The sequence below is a fragment of the Ammospiza nelsoni genome, chromosome 6, assembly GCF_027579445.1.
Source record: "Ammospiza nelsoni isolate bAmmNel1 chromosome 6, bAmmNel1.pri, whole genome shotgun sequence".
Classification (NCBI taxonomy): domain Eukaryota; kingdom Metazoa; phylum Chordata; class Aves; order Passeriformes; family Passerellidae; genus Ammospiza; species Ammospiza nelsoni.
The window spans coordinates 10,747,559-10,762,179 of record NC_080638.1 but is presented as its reverse complement, the minus strand read 5'-3'; the positions used below and the strand labels follow the sequence as shown (position 1 = coordinate 10,762,179).

The following is a 14,621-nucleotide window of genomic DNA, read 5'->3' as shown; positions in this document are numbered from 1 at the left end:
GCAGCGCCTTGCAGAGACTTTCTGATGGAACCCCCTGAAGTGGTTTGGGGAGGTCGTCAGAGGAGCGACAGCAAGTGAGCTCTGTGGAAGTGTTCTGGGATTGTTCCTTTGTTTTGCTCAGGCCCCACTGAAATCCTGCCTTTGCAAAGCAGCATTGCTGGTGAGTGACTTTTGGGAGATCTATTTTATGACTTAGAATAAAAAAACATTAAAAAATCAGTTGCAGATTTAGAATCCCAGAATGGATTGGGCTGGGAGGCACCTTAAAGCTCATCTTGTTCTGATTCCCTGCAACAAGGGGATTGCTCTGGTTGCTCCAAGCCCTGTCCAGCTTGGTCTTCAGCACTTTCAGGAATATCACACACAAGTGATCCTGGTGTTCTGCATGGGAATGCTGTAAGGGTGGATTTGTGGGTTTGTCAGTAAAGCAGAAACATCTCAGTCAGCAGCCCAGTGTCACCACAGGTGTATTTATGGGGTGTTTCACACCACAGCCAAGACCTCGGTATTATTTCTACCACCCTCCTCAGCTAAATAACCAGAGCTTGTTATTACACATGTCCGTGACATATTCTGGCTTGGATTTCACTGCCACTCCTTCAGGGAAGCATTGGCTTTAAACTGAAATTGTCCCAAAAAGACAGCAGAAGAAATACAGTGGATATTCAACATACCAGAGGACAATGTCTGTGTCCTGTTAATGTCCCCTGTCTAATGATTTGGCCTTTTAGATCTTTTAAGGCAGCTTTATTCAATGCTTATACTATCATAGACATCTGGTTTCTTACTTGTAGGCTCCTGCTTGCTCAGATATAAACTCCTCAGCTGAAATAAGCAGTAAAGGAATTTCCTGGAGGGATTTTAAATGGACAAGTGCATTCCTCTGCTGCTCCCACTGTAACCTCCACAGGACAGTGAGTGTATTTGTTTACTGAAAAACTTAAAAAATTAATTTTAAAACTGTAAAGGTAGAGAAGCCATTCAGGGTTTTGAAGCTTCTGCTGTGTTAGAAACCCCAGTTTCTCCAGTGAGGAACTTCCCAGACCTGGTTTCAGTGCATGAATTCCCAGTTTTAGTCTGAATAAGTTAACTGGAGAGCCCTTTCCTTAGTTTAGAGGAGTGTCATTAGGATCAGAACATGGAACAGCTCATGCCTGAGAATGGCAGCATTTGCTTGTAGTCACTTCAAATTTCCAGCAGGCAAAAAGCACAGCATTTTCCCAGCATTCATGGCTCTAGTTATCTGAGAACAGGATGTGCTGGAATCACCATTCCTGAAAGGATTTAAAAGCAGTATGGATGTAGCACTTGGAGACATGGTTTAGTGGAGGGCTTGGCAGTGTTGGATGGAGAATTGGACTAAATGGGAGCTTTTCCAACTTTAACAATACTTTAATTCAGTGATTTCTCCCTCACAGAATGCGAGCACACCAACCATGATGCAGGAAAATAGTGGTCAGAGTGAGTTCATGGGAGAAGGTCAGTGTGGAAGGGCAGGCTACACCTGAGTAGGGGCAGAATAGGGGGTGAGTACACCCCCTGTGCTTTCTGTCATTTGTGACATGACACTGTGCTTTTTGCAGCAGCAAATGCATCCTGCTCATACCATCCATGAGCCTTGGAGCTGTAGCACATTCCCTTCCCTTCCTGGCCACCCCCCTACCTGCGCCATGGCAGCCTGAGCTGCAGCGATGGCACAGGACAACTCCTCCCAGGTGACTGAATTCATCCTACTGGGGCTCTCTGACACCAAGGAGCTGCAACTCCTCTTCTTCACGTTCTTCCTCCTGGCCTACACCATGGTCCTGCTGGGCAACCTCCTCATCATTGTGACAGTCAGGACTGACCCCAAGCTCTCCTCCCCCATGTACTTCCTCCTCTGCAATCTGTCCTTCATCGATATCTGCTGCACCTCTGTCACTACCCCCAGGGTGCTGGTGGCCCTGCTCTCAGGGCACAAGGCCATTGCCTTTGAGGGCTGCATGGCCCAGCTGTTTTTCCTGCACTTTGTGGGCTCCTCAGAGATGTTCATCCTGACGGTGATGGCGTTTGACCGCTACACGGCCATCTGCAGGCCCCTGCACTACACGGCCATCATGGCCCGCAGGGCCTGCTGGGCGCTGGTCGCGGCCTGCTGGGCCGGGGGCTTTATCCACTCCATTGTCCAGACTGTGCTCATGCTGCAGCTGCCCTTCTGCGGCCCCAACACCATCCACAGCTACTTCTGTGACGTGCCGCCCGTCATCCGCCTGGCCTGCGCCGACACCACCCTCACCGAGTGGCTCATGGCCTCCAACAGCGGCCTCATCTCCCTGGGCTGCTTCCTGGTGCTGGTGGCCTCCTACGCCCTCATCCTGGCCAAGGTCCGGGCCCATGTCTCCCAGGGGAACTGGAAGGCTCTGTCCACGTGTGCCTCACACGTGATGGCCATCACACTGCTCTTCATGCCCTGCATCTTCACCTACCTGCGGCCCGCTGGGACCTTGCCCACCAGCAAATACGTCTCTGTCATCTACACCATCTTGTCACCCATGATGAACCCCCTCATCTACACCCTGAGGAGCAGCGAGGTGAAGGAATCCATGTGGAGACTCTGGAGGCATTGCAGAATCTTCTGACACAGGCTGGGTTGGCAGGACCCTGGAGTTACACCCAGAGTTACACCTGGAGTCACGTTCCTGCTCTACTCCTACACAATAATGACTCGGTGGCTAAAGCCCACAGACTTCCAATTATGTACAAATACATTTCTATACACATATTACTGTTAATATTAAAAATCCATGCTGAAAACCCCAAACTTCCTAAACACTTTCACTCATGTGGGATCATAATTTTCAAATAAATAAATGAATCCAGGGTGAGGCTTGTCTCCCTCTCTAACATGCTTTTCCTGTGCTGTGACAGCAGATGGCAGAGGCACATGCACTAAGTGTCCCCAATTCACCCACCAACACTGGAAGATAGAGACAGTGCAGATTCTGCTTGTAGGGTTTCCTTTAGACATATAAGAATATTTGTAGCCATAATTCTCTCACAGAAGTGAATTATTTAAATCATACAAGGTCCAATATATGGAGGAAGGAGGAGGAGTGGAGATGGACTCCAGAGACAAAGAGTGTCCTGCATGGAGGCAGGACAAGATGGAATGGCTTCACACTGGCACAGGGTGTGTTTAGATGGGATATTGGGAAGAAATTCTTCCCTGTGGTGGTCTGGCATGGGTTTGCCATGGCTGCCCTGTCCCTAGAAGTGTTCCAGGCCAGCTTGGATGGGGCTTGGAGCAATGTGGGATATCAGGGATAGTGGAAGGTGTCCCTCCCAATGGCAGGGGGATGGAATGGGATTGTCTATAAGGTCCCTTCCAACCCAAACTGCCTCTGTGAGGGCAGCAGTTACATCACCAAATCCATCAGGGATAGAAATTCAGTGGTTTTCATGAGAGGAACACCATCAATTTCATTGTTTTAAAATTATTTGGATTGGATTCATCCCACCTAAATAAAATCATGGAATCACTGAGATGGGAAAAGCCCTCTAAGATCATCAAGTCCAACATTCCGCAGGGCTACTCAGGCCACCACTAACCCATGTCCCCAAGTGCCACATCCACACAGCTTTTAAATCCCTTCAGGATTAGCCACTCTACCACTGCCCTGGGCAGTCCATTCCAGGGCTGGAAAACCCTTCCCATGAAGGAATTTTTCCTAATATCCAATTTAAATTGCTGCACAGGAAGTGAAAGGATTTCCACATTTCCTGTCTCTCCTCACTGTCTTAAATTAGCCCTCACTCTCACACCTGTAGGAACAGGAGGATCAGAAGCATCAGTGAGTCATTGATCTTCCTGGTTAAAAGAGATTTCCAAACATCTCCCATCCTTGTGCAAATGAGATTTCTTTTTAATAGTGAATTTCTACTCAAGATCATCACAGAATGGTTTGGGCTGGAAGGGAGCTTTTCTTTTTTAGTATTAGAGAAAAATGTTGAAGAATTAAAATTTCTTTAGGTCAATTAGGGTAAATTCCAATTGAGAAAAAAAAATGTATCACTGTGATATTTTTTTTTTAACATTCCAATAAAGCTTCTATGAATATTTTATGTATAAATCAATGCAAGGCAAATTGGAGCAGTGGTCCAGTTATTTTGCTGGTGTCAATTTGTTCACCAGGTATAAACTGGGGGCATCAACAGTGAATTGATTTGAAGAACCTGCTCCAATTTTGATAAAATAAATAAAAATTCCATATTTTTGGGAGCTGGGATTTCAAGCGGCTTGGAGCAATCTTATCCAGTAGAATATGTCCCTGCCCATTGCAAGGGGTTGGAATGGGATGAGCTTAAAAGTCCCTTCCAACCCAAACTATTCTATGAAGACAAACAATTTAATATAATTGATTTTTCTCCCCTGGAAACATCTTGGCACGACTTTAACAAGGCCTCAGAAGATGTTGTTAAAAAGTTGGTGTCTGACAAATTGCAAAGGTGCAGCTTTGGCAGCTGAGTTTGTCCCTGTGCGTAAATTGGCTCCACTGCGCACCATTAAAATCCCAAGTTCTTTCTCTACTGGAAATTATCAGCTCTATGAGCGCATCCTCAGATTTATTGCCTTCACCTAGAGGACAGTGAAAAATGGCCTCAAAGGTAAAAAAAAATCCTGTGAGAACTGGCAGGATCTCTACAACACTTTTGTTAAATCCCAAGAAGCCTGAAGAGATCTCAGGCTAATCAATTTTATTTAAAAACTACGAGACTGAAACACAAATGGACATCAGAGAAAAGGGAGCATTTTCAACAGACTCTAATTAGTCTGGGCTCATCATAAGCATTCCTAGGTGGAAATCTCAAACAATTACAAAACTAGGTAGTCACAGAAGTGACAAAAATCAAATCAACTTTAGTTGTGTAACAGTGGGGATGGCAGGGAGGAGTGGGCAAGAGGAGTCTAATCCAGCATATCATCAATTAGTCCACATCTGGATTCTGCAAATAGAGATATTTTTGTTGTTGTTTGTTTTGAGGGGGTTTTTAATGAATTTTTATAATAAAATATAATGCAACATAATTTTTATGTATTTACTCTGAGGCAGAACACATATCTCTAAAACTATCCTGTGCTTCTACTTCTAAATAACCCAGCTAAGATTATCCCTGCAAATAAGCAACTTAAATGTGGAGTTGAGAGCCTGGGTGACTGGCAACCTAATGAGGCCAATGCATACTACCCCAAAAGAAAGATTTAAAATTTATGAGGGGAACAGAATCACAGAATTGTTTGTCTTGGAAGGGAGAGGTGAGGAATGGATCTCTTTGCTGTATCTCTTTCTGGCATCTGGGTTTATTCCAAAATTCCATGGGAAGTGTGATGCCTGATGATCCTTGGGATAACTTTAGCTCACAGGGAAAGGGCTGGGCCATGGGGATTTATTCCAGCCATAGCTCTGCACTCCCATGGCAGGTGAGGCCTGTGCTGTGGGACCCCTGGGGAATTCCAGTTTACACCATCCTGGAATGGTCTGGGTTGAAATGGACCTTACAGTTCATGTTGTTCCACCCCCTGCCATGGGCAGGGACACCTTCCACTCTCCCAGGCTGCTCCAAGCCCCATCCAAGCTGGCCTTAGACACTTCCAGGGATCCAGGGGCATCCACAGCTTCCCTGGGCCAGGGCCTGTGCCAGGCCCTCACCACCCTCACAGGGAAGAATTTCTTCCTAATATCCAATCTAAATCCCTCATCTTTTAGTTTAAAACCATTCCCTCTTGTCTTATCACTGTTTGGCCATGTAAGATGCAGAATCTTTAATTTTCCAGGAGTTTGCAAACACAGCAAACAGGCTGGAAGAATGCTGGACAGCAAGAGTCCTTCACGCGAACAGTGCAGAATTTACAGTCAGGTATTGCTGGAATAGGAACAGTCCTGGACATCACATGGGGAGTGGCACTCCCATAAATCACACATGGATGCTTAATGGGACCAGAAGGGAATTTTTGTTAGCTCTTCAAAGTAGTGCTGGTAATTTTGGATCCTTAGATTTCCAGCCCTTTTCGGGCAATGTTCTGAAAAACCCCTCATATATGCAATTAAGGGAACAGCCAAAAAAACTGCCAGACACACTTGTCCCCAGACGCTCCCTCATATTTATAAAACCTCATTAGAGAAGAGAGGTGCTGACTGCTGCAGCCAAGCCAGTCCTTGTGCCAGTGCTGGCAGGTGTCTGTGTGAATATTCCAATGCTGCTTTGTTGGGATTCATCTCTTCCTTAGGAGTGAAATCATTTTTATGTCACATGTAGAAAGAAGAAAAAGGATGTTTTGTTTCCTGGAGCTACGGACAACTATAAATCACCTGTAATTAATTCTGTGCAGCAGTGAGTATTTCTGTGTTCTTTCAGTGCTATTTCACCTGAATGAGCTCCACATTTCATGAACAAGTGATGTCCCTTTTATTTCTGCTGAGTTAACTATTTCTTACATAGTTTAAGCCCTGACTTTGCTCCCTCTCTGTGGGATCTCAGCACCTCAGGACGGAGGTGCAGAGTGGCCGAGATCACCCTTGGGGGGCTCGGGAGTCCTGGAACGTTGCCAGAAGTGTCTGGTGGCTGGACTTTGATCCTACACAGGAGACGACATCTGTATGAGGATGGGAGGATTTCACTGGGTGAATGGTGAAGGGATAAGTTAATTAGAGTGTAAGACACAGGGTTTAGGATTTCTGTAGAGGGGGGTCTAAAGAAGTAAGATGGAGGAATTGGGGCGTGTCCTATTCTTCTTCTTCTTCTTCTTGGCCTCCATCTTCTGTGGTGATGTTGGCACTTTGGGATTGGTTATTACTAAAAGTGCACTGGTTAATAAGGGTAAAAGGTATTGGGGAAAAATAATAAATATTGTATACATAACTTCGAGTATAAAGATAGGTGACCGCCCCGGGGGCTCTCAGTGTGCCCATGGCTGACATGCTGTGCAGACCTCTGTTGGGCCGAAAGAAAATCTTTTAGATAAACAATTAATAAACACCGAGACTGAGAAAAGATCTGAAGTCTCTTCTCGTCCTTTGAAGTGCGAGCTCTTCAAGGCCATCCCCGAGCCTTTCCAGGCCACCTAAACAGCCGAGAAACCGACACCTCTCAAGCTTCTGGGAGAACATGAGACCACAGTGGAGCCTGGCCAGATGAAATATTTCATCAATCTATTTATCTCTGCATATCTTAGAAATGGGAATGTGGTACAATATTCCCATCATCTCAGAATTAATCCCAAAGTCTCCCAAAAGGAGGTTTGGACTGAACATTGCTTTCCCTCTTCTAGGGCTGGTATGTAAATCCTTACTGTAAATACTGAGCTACATTCCATGAAGCAGTGTGGGGAAAATGGCAATATCTTTTAATGCCACATTTAGACTTCTTTGAACTGGGGAAATGGGTTGGGGAGAAAGTCCAGATAGATGCTAGAAGTACTAATGGTATTATGGAAGTCTGTAGGGTAAAATTTATAGAAAACTGGGGGTCTTTAATGGGATGCCAAATTATAACTTTTTAAATTATAGAATCATAGAATAGTTTGAGTTGGAAAGCTCCTTAAAGCTGATTCCAAACCCCTGCCATGGGCAGGGACACCTTCCACTAGAACAGGTTGCTCCAAACCTCATCCAAAAGCTGAAAAAAAAACCCTAATATGCATCTATCTGCTGATTATGAGGGATTTAATTATTTTCTGGCAGCATTACTCCCTTAAAAAGTTTTAGCTTCTGTTACTAATCTAGACCCTTTTTGTGGTATTATTAATACTAAGTATTTTATGTTGAAAGGAATTTTAGGATCTATACCACACTCCCCTTGCTCAGAGAACCTTGACAGCCCCCTTGTGTTGCCTGGAGCTGTGTCCAAGCTAGATGCCACAGAGAAGGTAACTTCCACTTCCAGCTCTTCAGACTGAGGTGGCAACTTGCAAAACCTAACATTTTGATTTAATCATTGTGAAGTTTAATACCTACAATTCGCTTTTTGCATTAGGAATATGTGGGCAAAATTGAGATTTTGAGTCCAATGCTTAGAAACGGTTTTGAACTTCAAAACAGACCAAAAAAACCCTCACAGTCTTTAAAATGGGGATGAAATTGTGATTAAGTTACACCTTCTTTATTCCAGGGAAACCTCTGCTCGTTCGCACAATGAGAGATAAGATGCAGAGGGTCAACCTCTCAGCAGTATCCGAGTTTGTTTTCGTGGGCCTCTCTGATGTTCCAGAAATCCGTTTGCTTCTCTTTGTGCTGTTTCTGCTCATTTATTTGGCCACCATGGCAGGCAACATCACTCTCCTCATTGCCATCAGCACTGACTCCCACCTGCGCAGCCCCATGTACTTCTTCCTCGGCAACTTATCCCTGCTGGATCTCTTATGTCCCACCATCACCGTGCCCAAGATGCTGGGGGCCTTGCTGCTGGAGCACAAAGAGATTTCTTTCTCTGGCTGCCTGTTCCAGCACTTTTCCCTCATTGCTGTGGTGGGCACAGAGATTTTCCTCCTGGCTGTGATGGCCTACGACCGCTACGTGGCTGTGTGCCACCCCCTGAGGTACCCCAGCATTGTGAGCACGAAGCTGTGTGCTCAGCTGGCCCTGGGCACCTGGGCAACAGGGCTTCTGAACTCCCTACTGCACACCTCTCTGGTTTTCACACTCTCTTTCTGTGGTCCTAATGAAATCCAGCAGTATTACTGTGACTTTCCTCCCGTGCTGGCCCTCTCCTGCTCGTCCACCCACAGCACGGAGTTGGTGATCCTGGTGGTGGCCGGGGTGCTGGGGAGTGGCGCCTGTGTGGTCACTGTGGTCTCTTACATCTGTATCCTCCTGGAAATCCTGGCCAGGAAGTCACCTGGGATCTGGCACAAGGCTTTCTCCACTTGTGGTTCTCACCTGGCTGTAGTTTGGCTTTTTTATGGGACCACCATCTACACCTACGTCCGCCCTTCCTCCACCTATTCCCCACAGTGGGATAGGGTCGTGTCCATGCTCTATGGAATGCTCACTCCGCTCCTAAATCCCATCATCTACAGCCTCAGGAACAAAGACGTAAAATGTGCCCTAAAAAGAGTGATCAGCCAGGTGAGAAGGGCTTTAACAAGACAAGAAAACCTCACTCAGTCTCCATCATCAGCTGGGTAGAAACCACAGTTTGTGACTGATGCTCTCTCACTTTCTGACATCTGAAAAATAAATGCTGGAAACCAAATTCATTTTCTGGGCTGAAAACACCTTCTTTTGGCTCCCTCTGCAGTTAGAAGGGAGAGCTGTGTACTTCCAGAATTGCATGGCACAGCTTCAGGTCATTTTCACAGAAGAGTCCAGCTGGGAATGCCGTTCTCTACTGAGCACTGAGGAAGCTAAGGTGAGAGCAGGCAGGTGTTGGATGCATATTTTAGGGCAGAAATTCTGGGAATTGGTACTCAGGCACACTTAGATATACCCTATGAAAGCAGTTTAAATCCCTTTCAAAATTAAACTCCAAATATATTAAATTATGTTTGATGGATCAGCCCTGAAATTGCTCTCCTCTTTCCTTGTTGTGTGTCTGTTGTTTGCTGGAATTGCCAGAGTTCCATCTCTGAAGCCATGTTTGCCACTATGTTTTTCCTTTTTCCCATTTTTTTCTCCTTGCTACATCAAATCCTAACGGAAAGAGAGGTGATGCTGCTTCCTGCTGCTCATCCCTCTCTTCACCACCTCTCTTCCTTGTAGAGAAGTAATAAATAATCTGTTAAAAAGCTGAGATTATTCTCACTTGATTGACCCCCAAAGTTTATGATCAAATAGGTTTAATAAAATCTCTTTTATTTAACTACAAGTGCCTTTGAATTTTTAAATACTTTCACTCTGTAATGAGACTTTTTATTAATTGTTGCCTTAAAGTGTTTGAAATGCAAGAAAATTCGTCAGTGTGAACGAGATTACAACTGTGAGCAGGATATTTATGAAGAAAAAAAAATTCCTGCTCCAGCTCTTGTAGGAGCTGGAACAAGGAATGGCTGAATGGTAGCACAACCAGGGCACAGGAGATGGATCTGTCTTTATGCACAACTTTACTCCTGACTAGAACCCCTGAAACCTGGAATCTGTTCCCCTTGGGATGTCCCAGGCACTTCCAGAAGTTCTGAGTGACTTCTGCCAACCACAAGTTGTTGGCCAGGGGAAGCTGCTGGTGCAGCTGGAGAAGGAAAATGATGAAGGATCAATAATTATCCTTCAAATTCCTGCCATAACTTCTGCACCAACCAAGTGGAGGACTGGAGAGGTGTTGTCCAAGCCATGAATCCTCCAACCAAAGTGTGGAGAAGTTAGGACAAACTGAACTGCTTTGGAAGTTTTCATTTTCTTTAAAAAGGAGGAAAGTTTCCTTCTCCTCAGTGCCTGTGAAATTCTCCCTCAGGACTGGTTAGAAGGATGAGGGAAGTCTACCAGGAGCTTCCTAAGAAGGTTTTAAGAACATTAGAGGCTCCTTCAGGATGCCCAGAAGGGCTTGTTAAAGAAGAAGGGCCTTGGGTGGCTGCTGCCTGCAGGATTGGAGAATGCTCCTCTTTCTAGAGGTGATGGAATCTAACTGTAGCCGTGTGGAGAGATGCCTAAGGATGGTCATCAGTCTGTGTGCAATTCCAAACCCTGGATGCCTTTTAAAAGAGGCATCTGAATTCCAAGGTACCAAACTAGAGCCTGATTTCCAATGTGTGTCCAGATGGGAGATTTTGATGCCTCTCCTGCCTTGTGAAGGTGGAAAGGTTGGATTATCAAGTCTAATTCTGCTACAGTTCCCTCCCTCTCCACCCACCCCAGCCATGTGTTCCCAAAAAGATCCACCGTAAGGAGCTGCTTGCTGCCAGCAGACCAAACAAGGCTCACAGCAAAAGCTGGGATTGAGCCTTTGGGTAACTTGGTGAGGAATTTGTTCCTTCTTTTCTCCTTCTTCCCCAGAAGAGCTGTGGCTGCCTCATCCCTGGAAGTGTTCCAGGCCAGGCTGGATGGGCCTTGGAGCAGCCTGGTCTGGTGGGAAGTGTCCATTAGAGGTTCACTCTTTATCATCAGCTGTATCACCCCTTCACAAATTAAGGTGCTAATCTCTAACTATTCCTCAAAACCGAGACATCCTCCTTCATTTTCCTCATGCCCAGTAACCTCTGACACTGGAAGGAGACAGCTGTGATTTTCTTTGGCACCACTGGAAAAATTTAGCAGGGCAGGATCATAATACACCATAATACACTCACCCAGTTTCTGCTCCTCTTTTCCCTGAGCGTGTGTTTTTGGCTGCTCTTGGAAATCAATACCCCTGGACTGACTCATGAGCACAGAGATCCTCTTACATTCCTAGGAGTGGAGCTTCCCTGCTGGAATGGGGGTGGGAGTACAGACAGCACCAAGTAAATCGAGGAAAAATACTCTGTCAATGAAGTTCCCATATAAGTGATCCTCTGTGCATTTACACTTTGCTTTTGCCACTGAAAATCAGATTTTACCTATTATTTGCTAATCACATAACTAGTGAGAGACCATTTTCATTTATCTATTCCTAAAGATAAAGAATTCCTGAAATTCTTGATGAGCCTTCAAAAAAAAAAAAAAAAACCACCAACCAAAAAAACCCCAAAACCAAGCTTTCTTTTTCCTTAAGCAAAGTCCGACTATATTATTTATGTGTGGATTTTATATTTTATTACTTGCAATGAAACCAGAGCAGATTTTCCCCTCTGATTTTTTTTTGTATGGTGCTGCCAGATATGAAAATATGCAACATAAAAGAGAATGTGAATGATTTATTTTTCTCCTCTAAAAATAGCATCCACTTGTGAAGTTCAAATTGGGCTACAGTTCTGGCTTTACAATTCCCAGGACTTTGGGAATCAAAACAAAAGTTGCATTTGGTGCGTCAGTGCTATTTTCACCTCCCATTCCTCCCTGGTTTTAATTCTTATACAAAAAATTGATTCATAGAATCAAGATTCCTTGTGAAGAGACTTTGTCCTCTCTGTGGCCACCCTTTAAACTTTTGGCTTTATATGGCTTTAAGATGAAGGAGAGAGGATTAGATTAGATATTGGGGAGAAATTTATCCCTTTGGGGGTGGTAAAAATCTGGTTGTTTATTAATCCAATTTTAGACAGCTTTGTGTTATCTCACTCAAGGGTAACCACCTAAAATTTTGGAATTTATACTGCTCATCCAGGCTTCCTTTCTCTGTCCTGCCTAGAATATAAATTCTGGCATCAGCAGAAATGTCTATTAACTTTTGCAAATTTAGAGTTAAATTATGTGCTTTTTCTTGTAAGGAATACCCAGAATTCCTTCCTTAGCAGACTAAATCCAATTCAAATTGAAGTTTCAGGTAAAAAAGAAGTGTGAGGGGAATTGCTTGGAAAATCTAAAGATATTTGGCTTTGAATATTTAAAAAGAATTCTCATGGCTTGCTATCCATTAATTACTACAAAATTAATCAGCCTCAGGAAAGTAAACACACCAAATATTTGCGAGAAATCCCAGAATCAGATGCAACATTTAATTTTAAACTTGGAAAAGTAAAAGCTTTTGTACAGGGAAACTACTTCCTTTGTTTGCCAGCTCTGCCATACTCTCTACAGAGAAAGGAATAAAATCTTTATATATTTTATCATATTTTTATGGCCTGTTCTGCTGTCACCAAACATCTTTCCTGCCTGTTCTCATCCTGCTTTCTTGACAATTTCACCACTTTCACACATTTTTCCATTTTCTCTTTTTGCATGTATACCACAAGCTCTGGATTCCCCTCCCACAACATAATTAGATTTTTATTTCTGCTTAATTGTGTTACAAGTTGCTTGTTGGTGGTTATGGGAATGTCCAGCCTGAAAAAGTGAAGGTTCCAGAGGGACCTTGGAGCCTTCCAGTGACAAAAAGGGCTCAGGGAGAGCTGGACAGGGACTTTGGACAGGGAGTAGCAGGACAAGTGGGAATGGCTTCGAACTGACAGGAGGTGGGTTTAGATGGAATATTGGGGGGGAAACTCTTCCCTGTGCGGGTGGCGAGGCCCTGGAATGGATTTCCATGGGAAGCAATGGCTGCCCCATCCCTGGCAGTGTCCAAGGCCAGGCTGGATGGGGCTTGGAGCAACCTGCAATAGTGGAAAGTGTCTCTGCCCATGAATGTGATGGTTTTTAAGGTTGTGAAAAATGTGTATTTTATGATTGGCTTTTCACAAATATTAAATGAATATTATATGTGTTATGTTAGAAAGTTATGCTGTATTAATTTTCTTAAGTAATGTGTTAAATATAGTTTAAGGTTATCACATAACGTTAAAATAGAAGCTATGTATGTGGGATATTTTTTTAAGAGAGGAATGAGGTACTTGCAACAGATAGAAGCCACACGACACCTAAATCTTTCAGAGAAAGAGAATTTATTGCTCCATTATCAGAAGAAACAAACTTCTTCCCACCTTGCTCAGCTCTGAAGATACCGTCAGGATTAAGAAGAGGAAGTTGACACTGACAGGACCGAATCCTTTGTTTGAATGGAATTTATGCATCATGTATGAGATGTATGAATATGCAACACGTTATTGCTTTAAGGGTTAATCCTCTGTTAACGTGTCCTTTTTCAGACTTATTTTGCCCACAAAGAGGTACCTGGCCTCTCCGTATCCCTTTGTTTTTATTGTCTCGTATTGTCCTAATCCTAATTGTCCAAATTCTTATTACTCTAATTATATTACTATTTTTATAACCATTTTATTACTATTAAACTTTTTTTAAAAAACCAAGTAATTGGCGTTTTTCACAAGGTTCCTGCCAACCCAAAGCAGTCTGTGACACTGTGATAATCAGGACTTTTATAAACACTGGAAATGATGATTTCTCAGAGAAACAAAAAGTTGTGGGTATGTTCCTTATAAAACTTAGGATGCAACTTGACTCTTCTGTTGCAACATTTTATGTTTGGCACAGTTCCACTGGGATTATCTCAATGTCCTTTCCTGTTTACACAGTCCCGAGCACCGCCCTCCCTCAGTCCCCCGCCTGATGGGGTTTGCTGTTGGGGGAACACTTCCCCCACGGCCATGACACCCGCCCGGGCCTCCCCCTGACGTCATCCCCACGCGACACCGACACTGCACCACGGCAGCGCTGCGGGATGGCGGAAACCACCCGGCAGGTCCCCGAGTGTCCGTGAGGAGACAACAGAGACGGAGCCGCCCCGCCGAACCGCGGAGAAGCCGCTGGTAGACACCGTTCCGCCGTCGCGCCGCTGCGACTACAACTCCCGGCGTGCCCCGGGGCAGCGGCGCGCGGAGCGCGCTGATTGGCCCGCGGGGGAGGGGGGCAGCGCAGCGCGGGCGCCCCCACGTGGCGGCTCGGCCGGGCCGGGACCCCCGGGATAAACCGGAATAACCCGGGACAGTCCGGAATAACCCGGGATAAACCGAAACAACCCGGCTGCCCCCCGATCCCGTGCCACGGGCCTCGCCCGGGCTACCTGAAAAAACCTCGTACTGAGTCTGGTGGTTGGGAACGGGGCCAGGTGCTGCGATGCTTCCCTTCCCTTCCCTTCCCTTCCCTTCCCTTCCCTTCCCTTCCCTTCCCTTCCCTTCCCTTCCC

At 45.0% G+C, this 14,621-nt stretch overlaps 2 protein-coding genes across 2 annotated transcripts; both read left to right on the top strand.

Annotated features, from left to right (window-relative positions):
- The first annotated feature begins 1,670 nt into the window (after positions 1 to 1,670).
- Positions 1,671 to 2,618, top strand: LOC132074604 (olfactory receptor 4D5-like). The gene has a single exon (XM_059474509.1). It carries the CDS (start codon positions 1,692 to 1,694, stop codon positions 2,616 to 2,618), a length of 927 nt encoding a protein of 308 aa, XP_059330492.1. The 5' UTR covers positions 1,671 to 1,691.
- Positions 2,619 to 8,180: 5,562 nt separating this feature from the next.
- Positions 8,181 to 14,404, top strand: LOC132074237 (olfactory receptor 5V1-like). Its single transcript, XM_059473889.1, has 4 exons — positions 8,181 to 9,096; positions 11,763 to 11,832; positions 13,628 to 13,687; positions 14,179 to 14,404. Exons 1-4 carry the CDS (start codon positions 8,181 to 8,183, stop codon positions 14,402 to 14,404), a joined length of 1,272 nt encoding a protein of 423 aa, XP_059329872.1.
- The last annotated feature ends 217 nt before the right edge of the window (positions 14,405 to 14,621 follow it).

Bases quoted from the DNA above. Each gene is read 5' to 3' on its own strand.
- LOC132074604 (XM_059474509.1), top strand. From the start codon at position 1,692: ATGGCACAGGACAACTCCTCCCAGGTGACTGAATTCATCCTACTGGGG.
- LOC132074237 (XM_059473889.1), top strand. From the start codon at position 8,181: ATGCAGAGGGTCAACCTCTCAGCAGTATCCGAGTTTGTTTTCGTGGGC. The intron at 11,833-13,627 runs GTGAAGTTCAAA...GTCCTTTTTCAG, and splicing joins TCTAAAAATAGCATCCACTT to ACTTATTTTGCCCACAAAGA. The intron at 13,688-14,178 runs GTATTGTCCTAA...ACCACCCGGCAG, and splicing joins CCCTTTGTTTTTATTGTCTC to GTCCCCGAGTGTCCGTGAGG.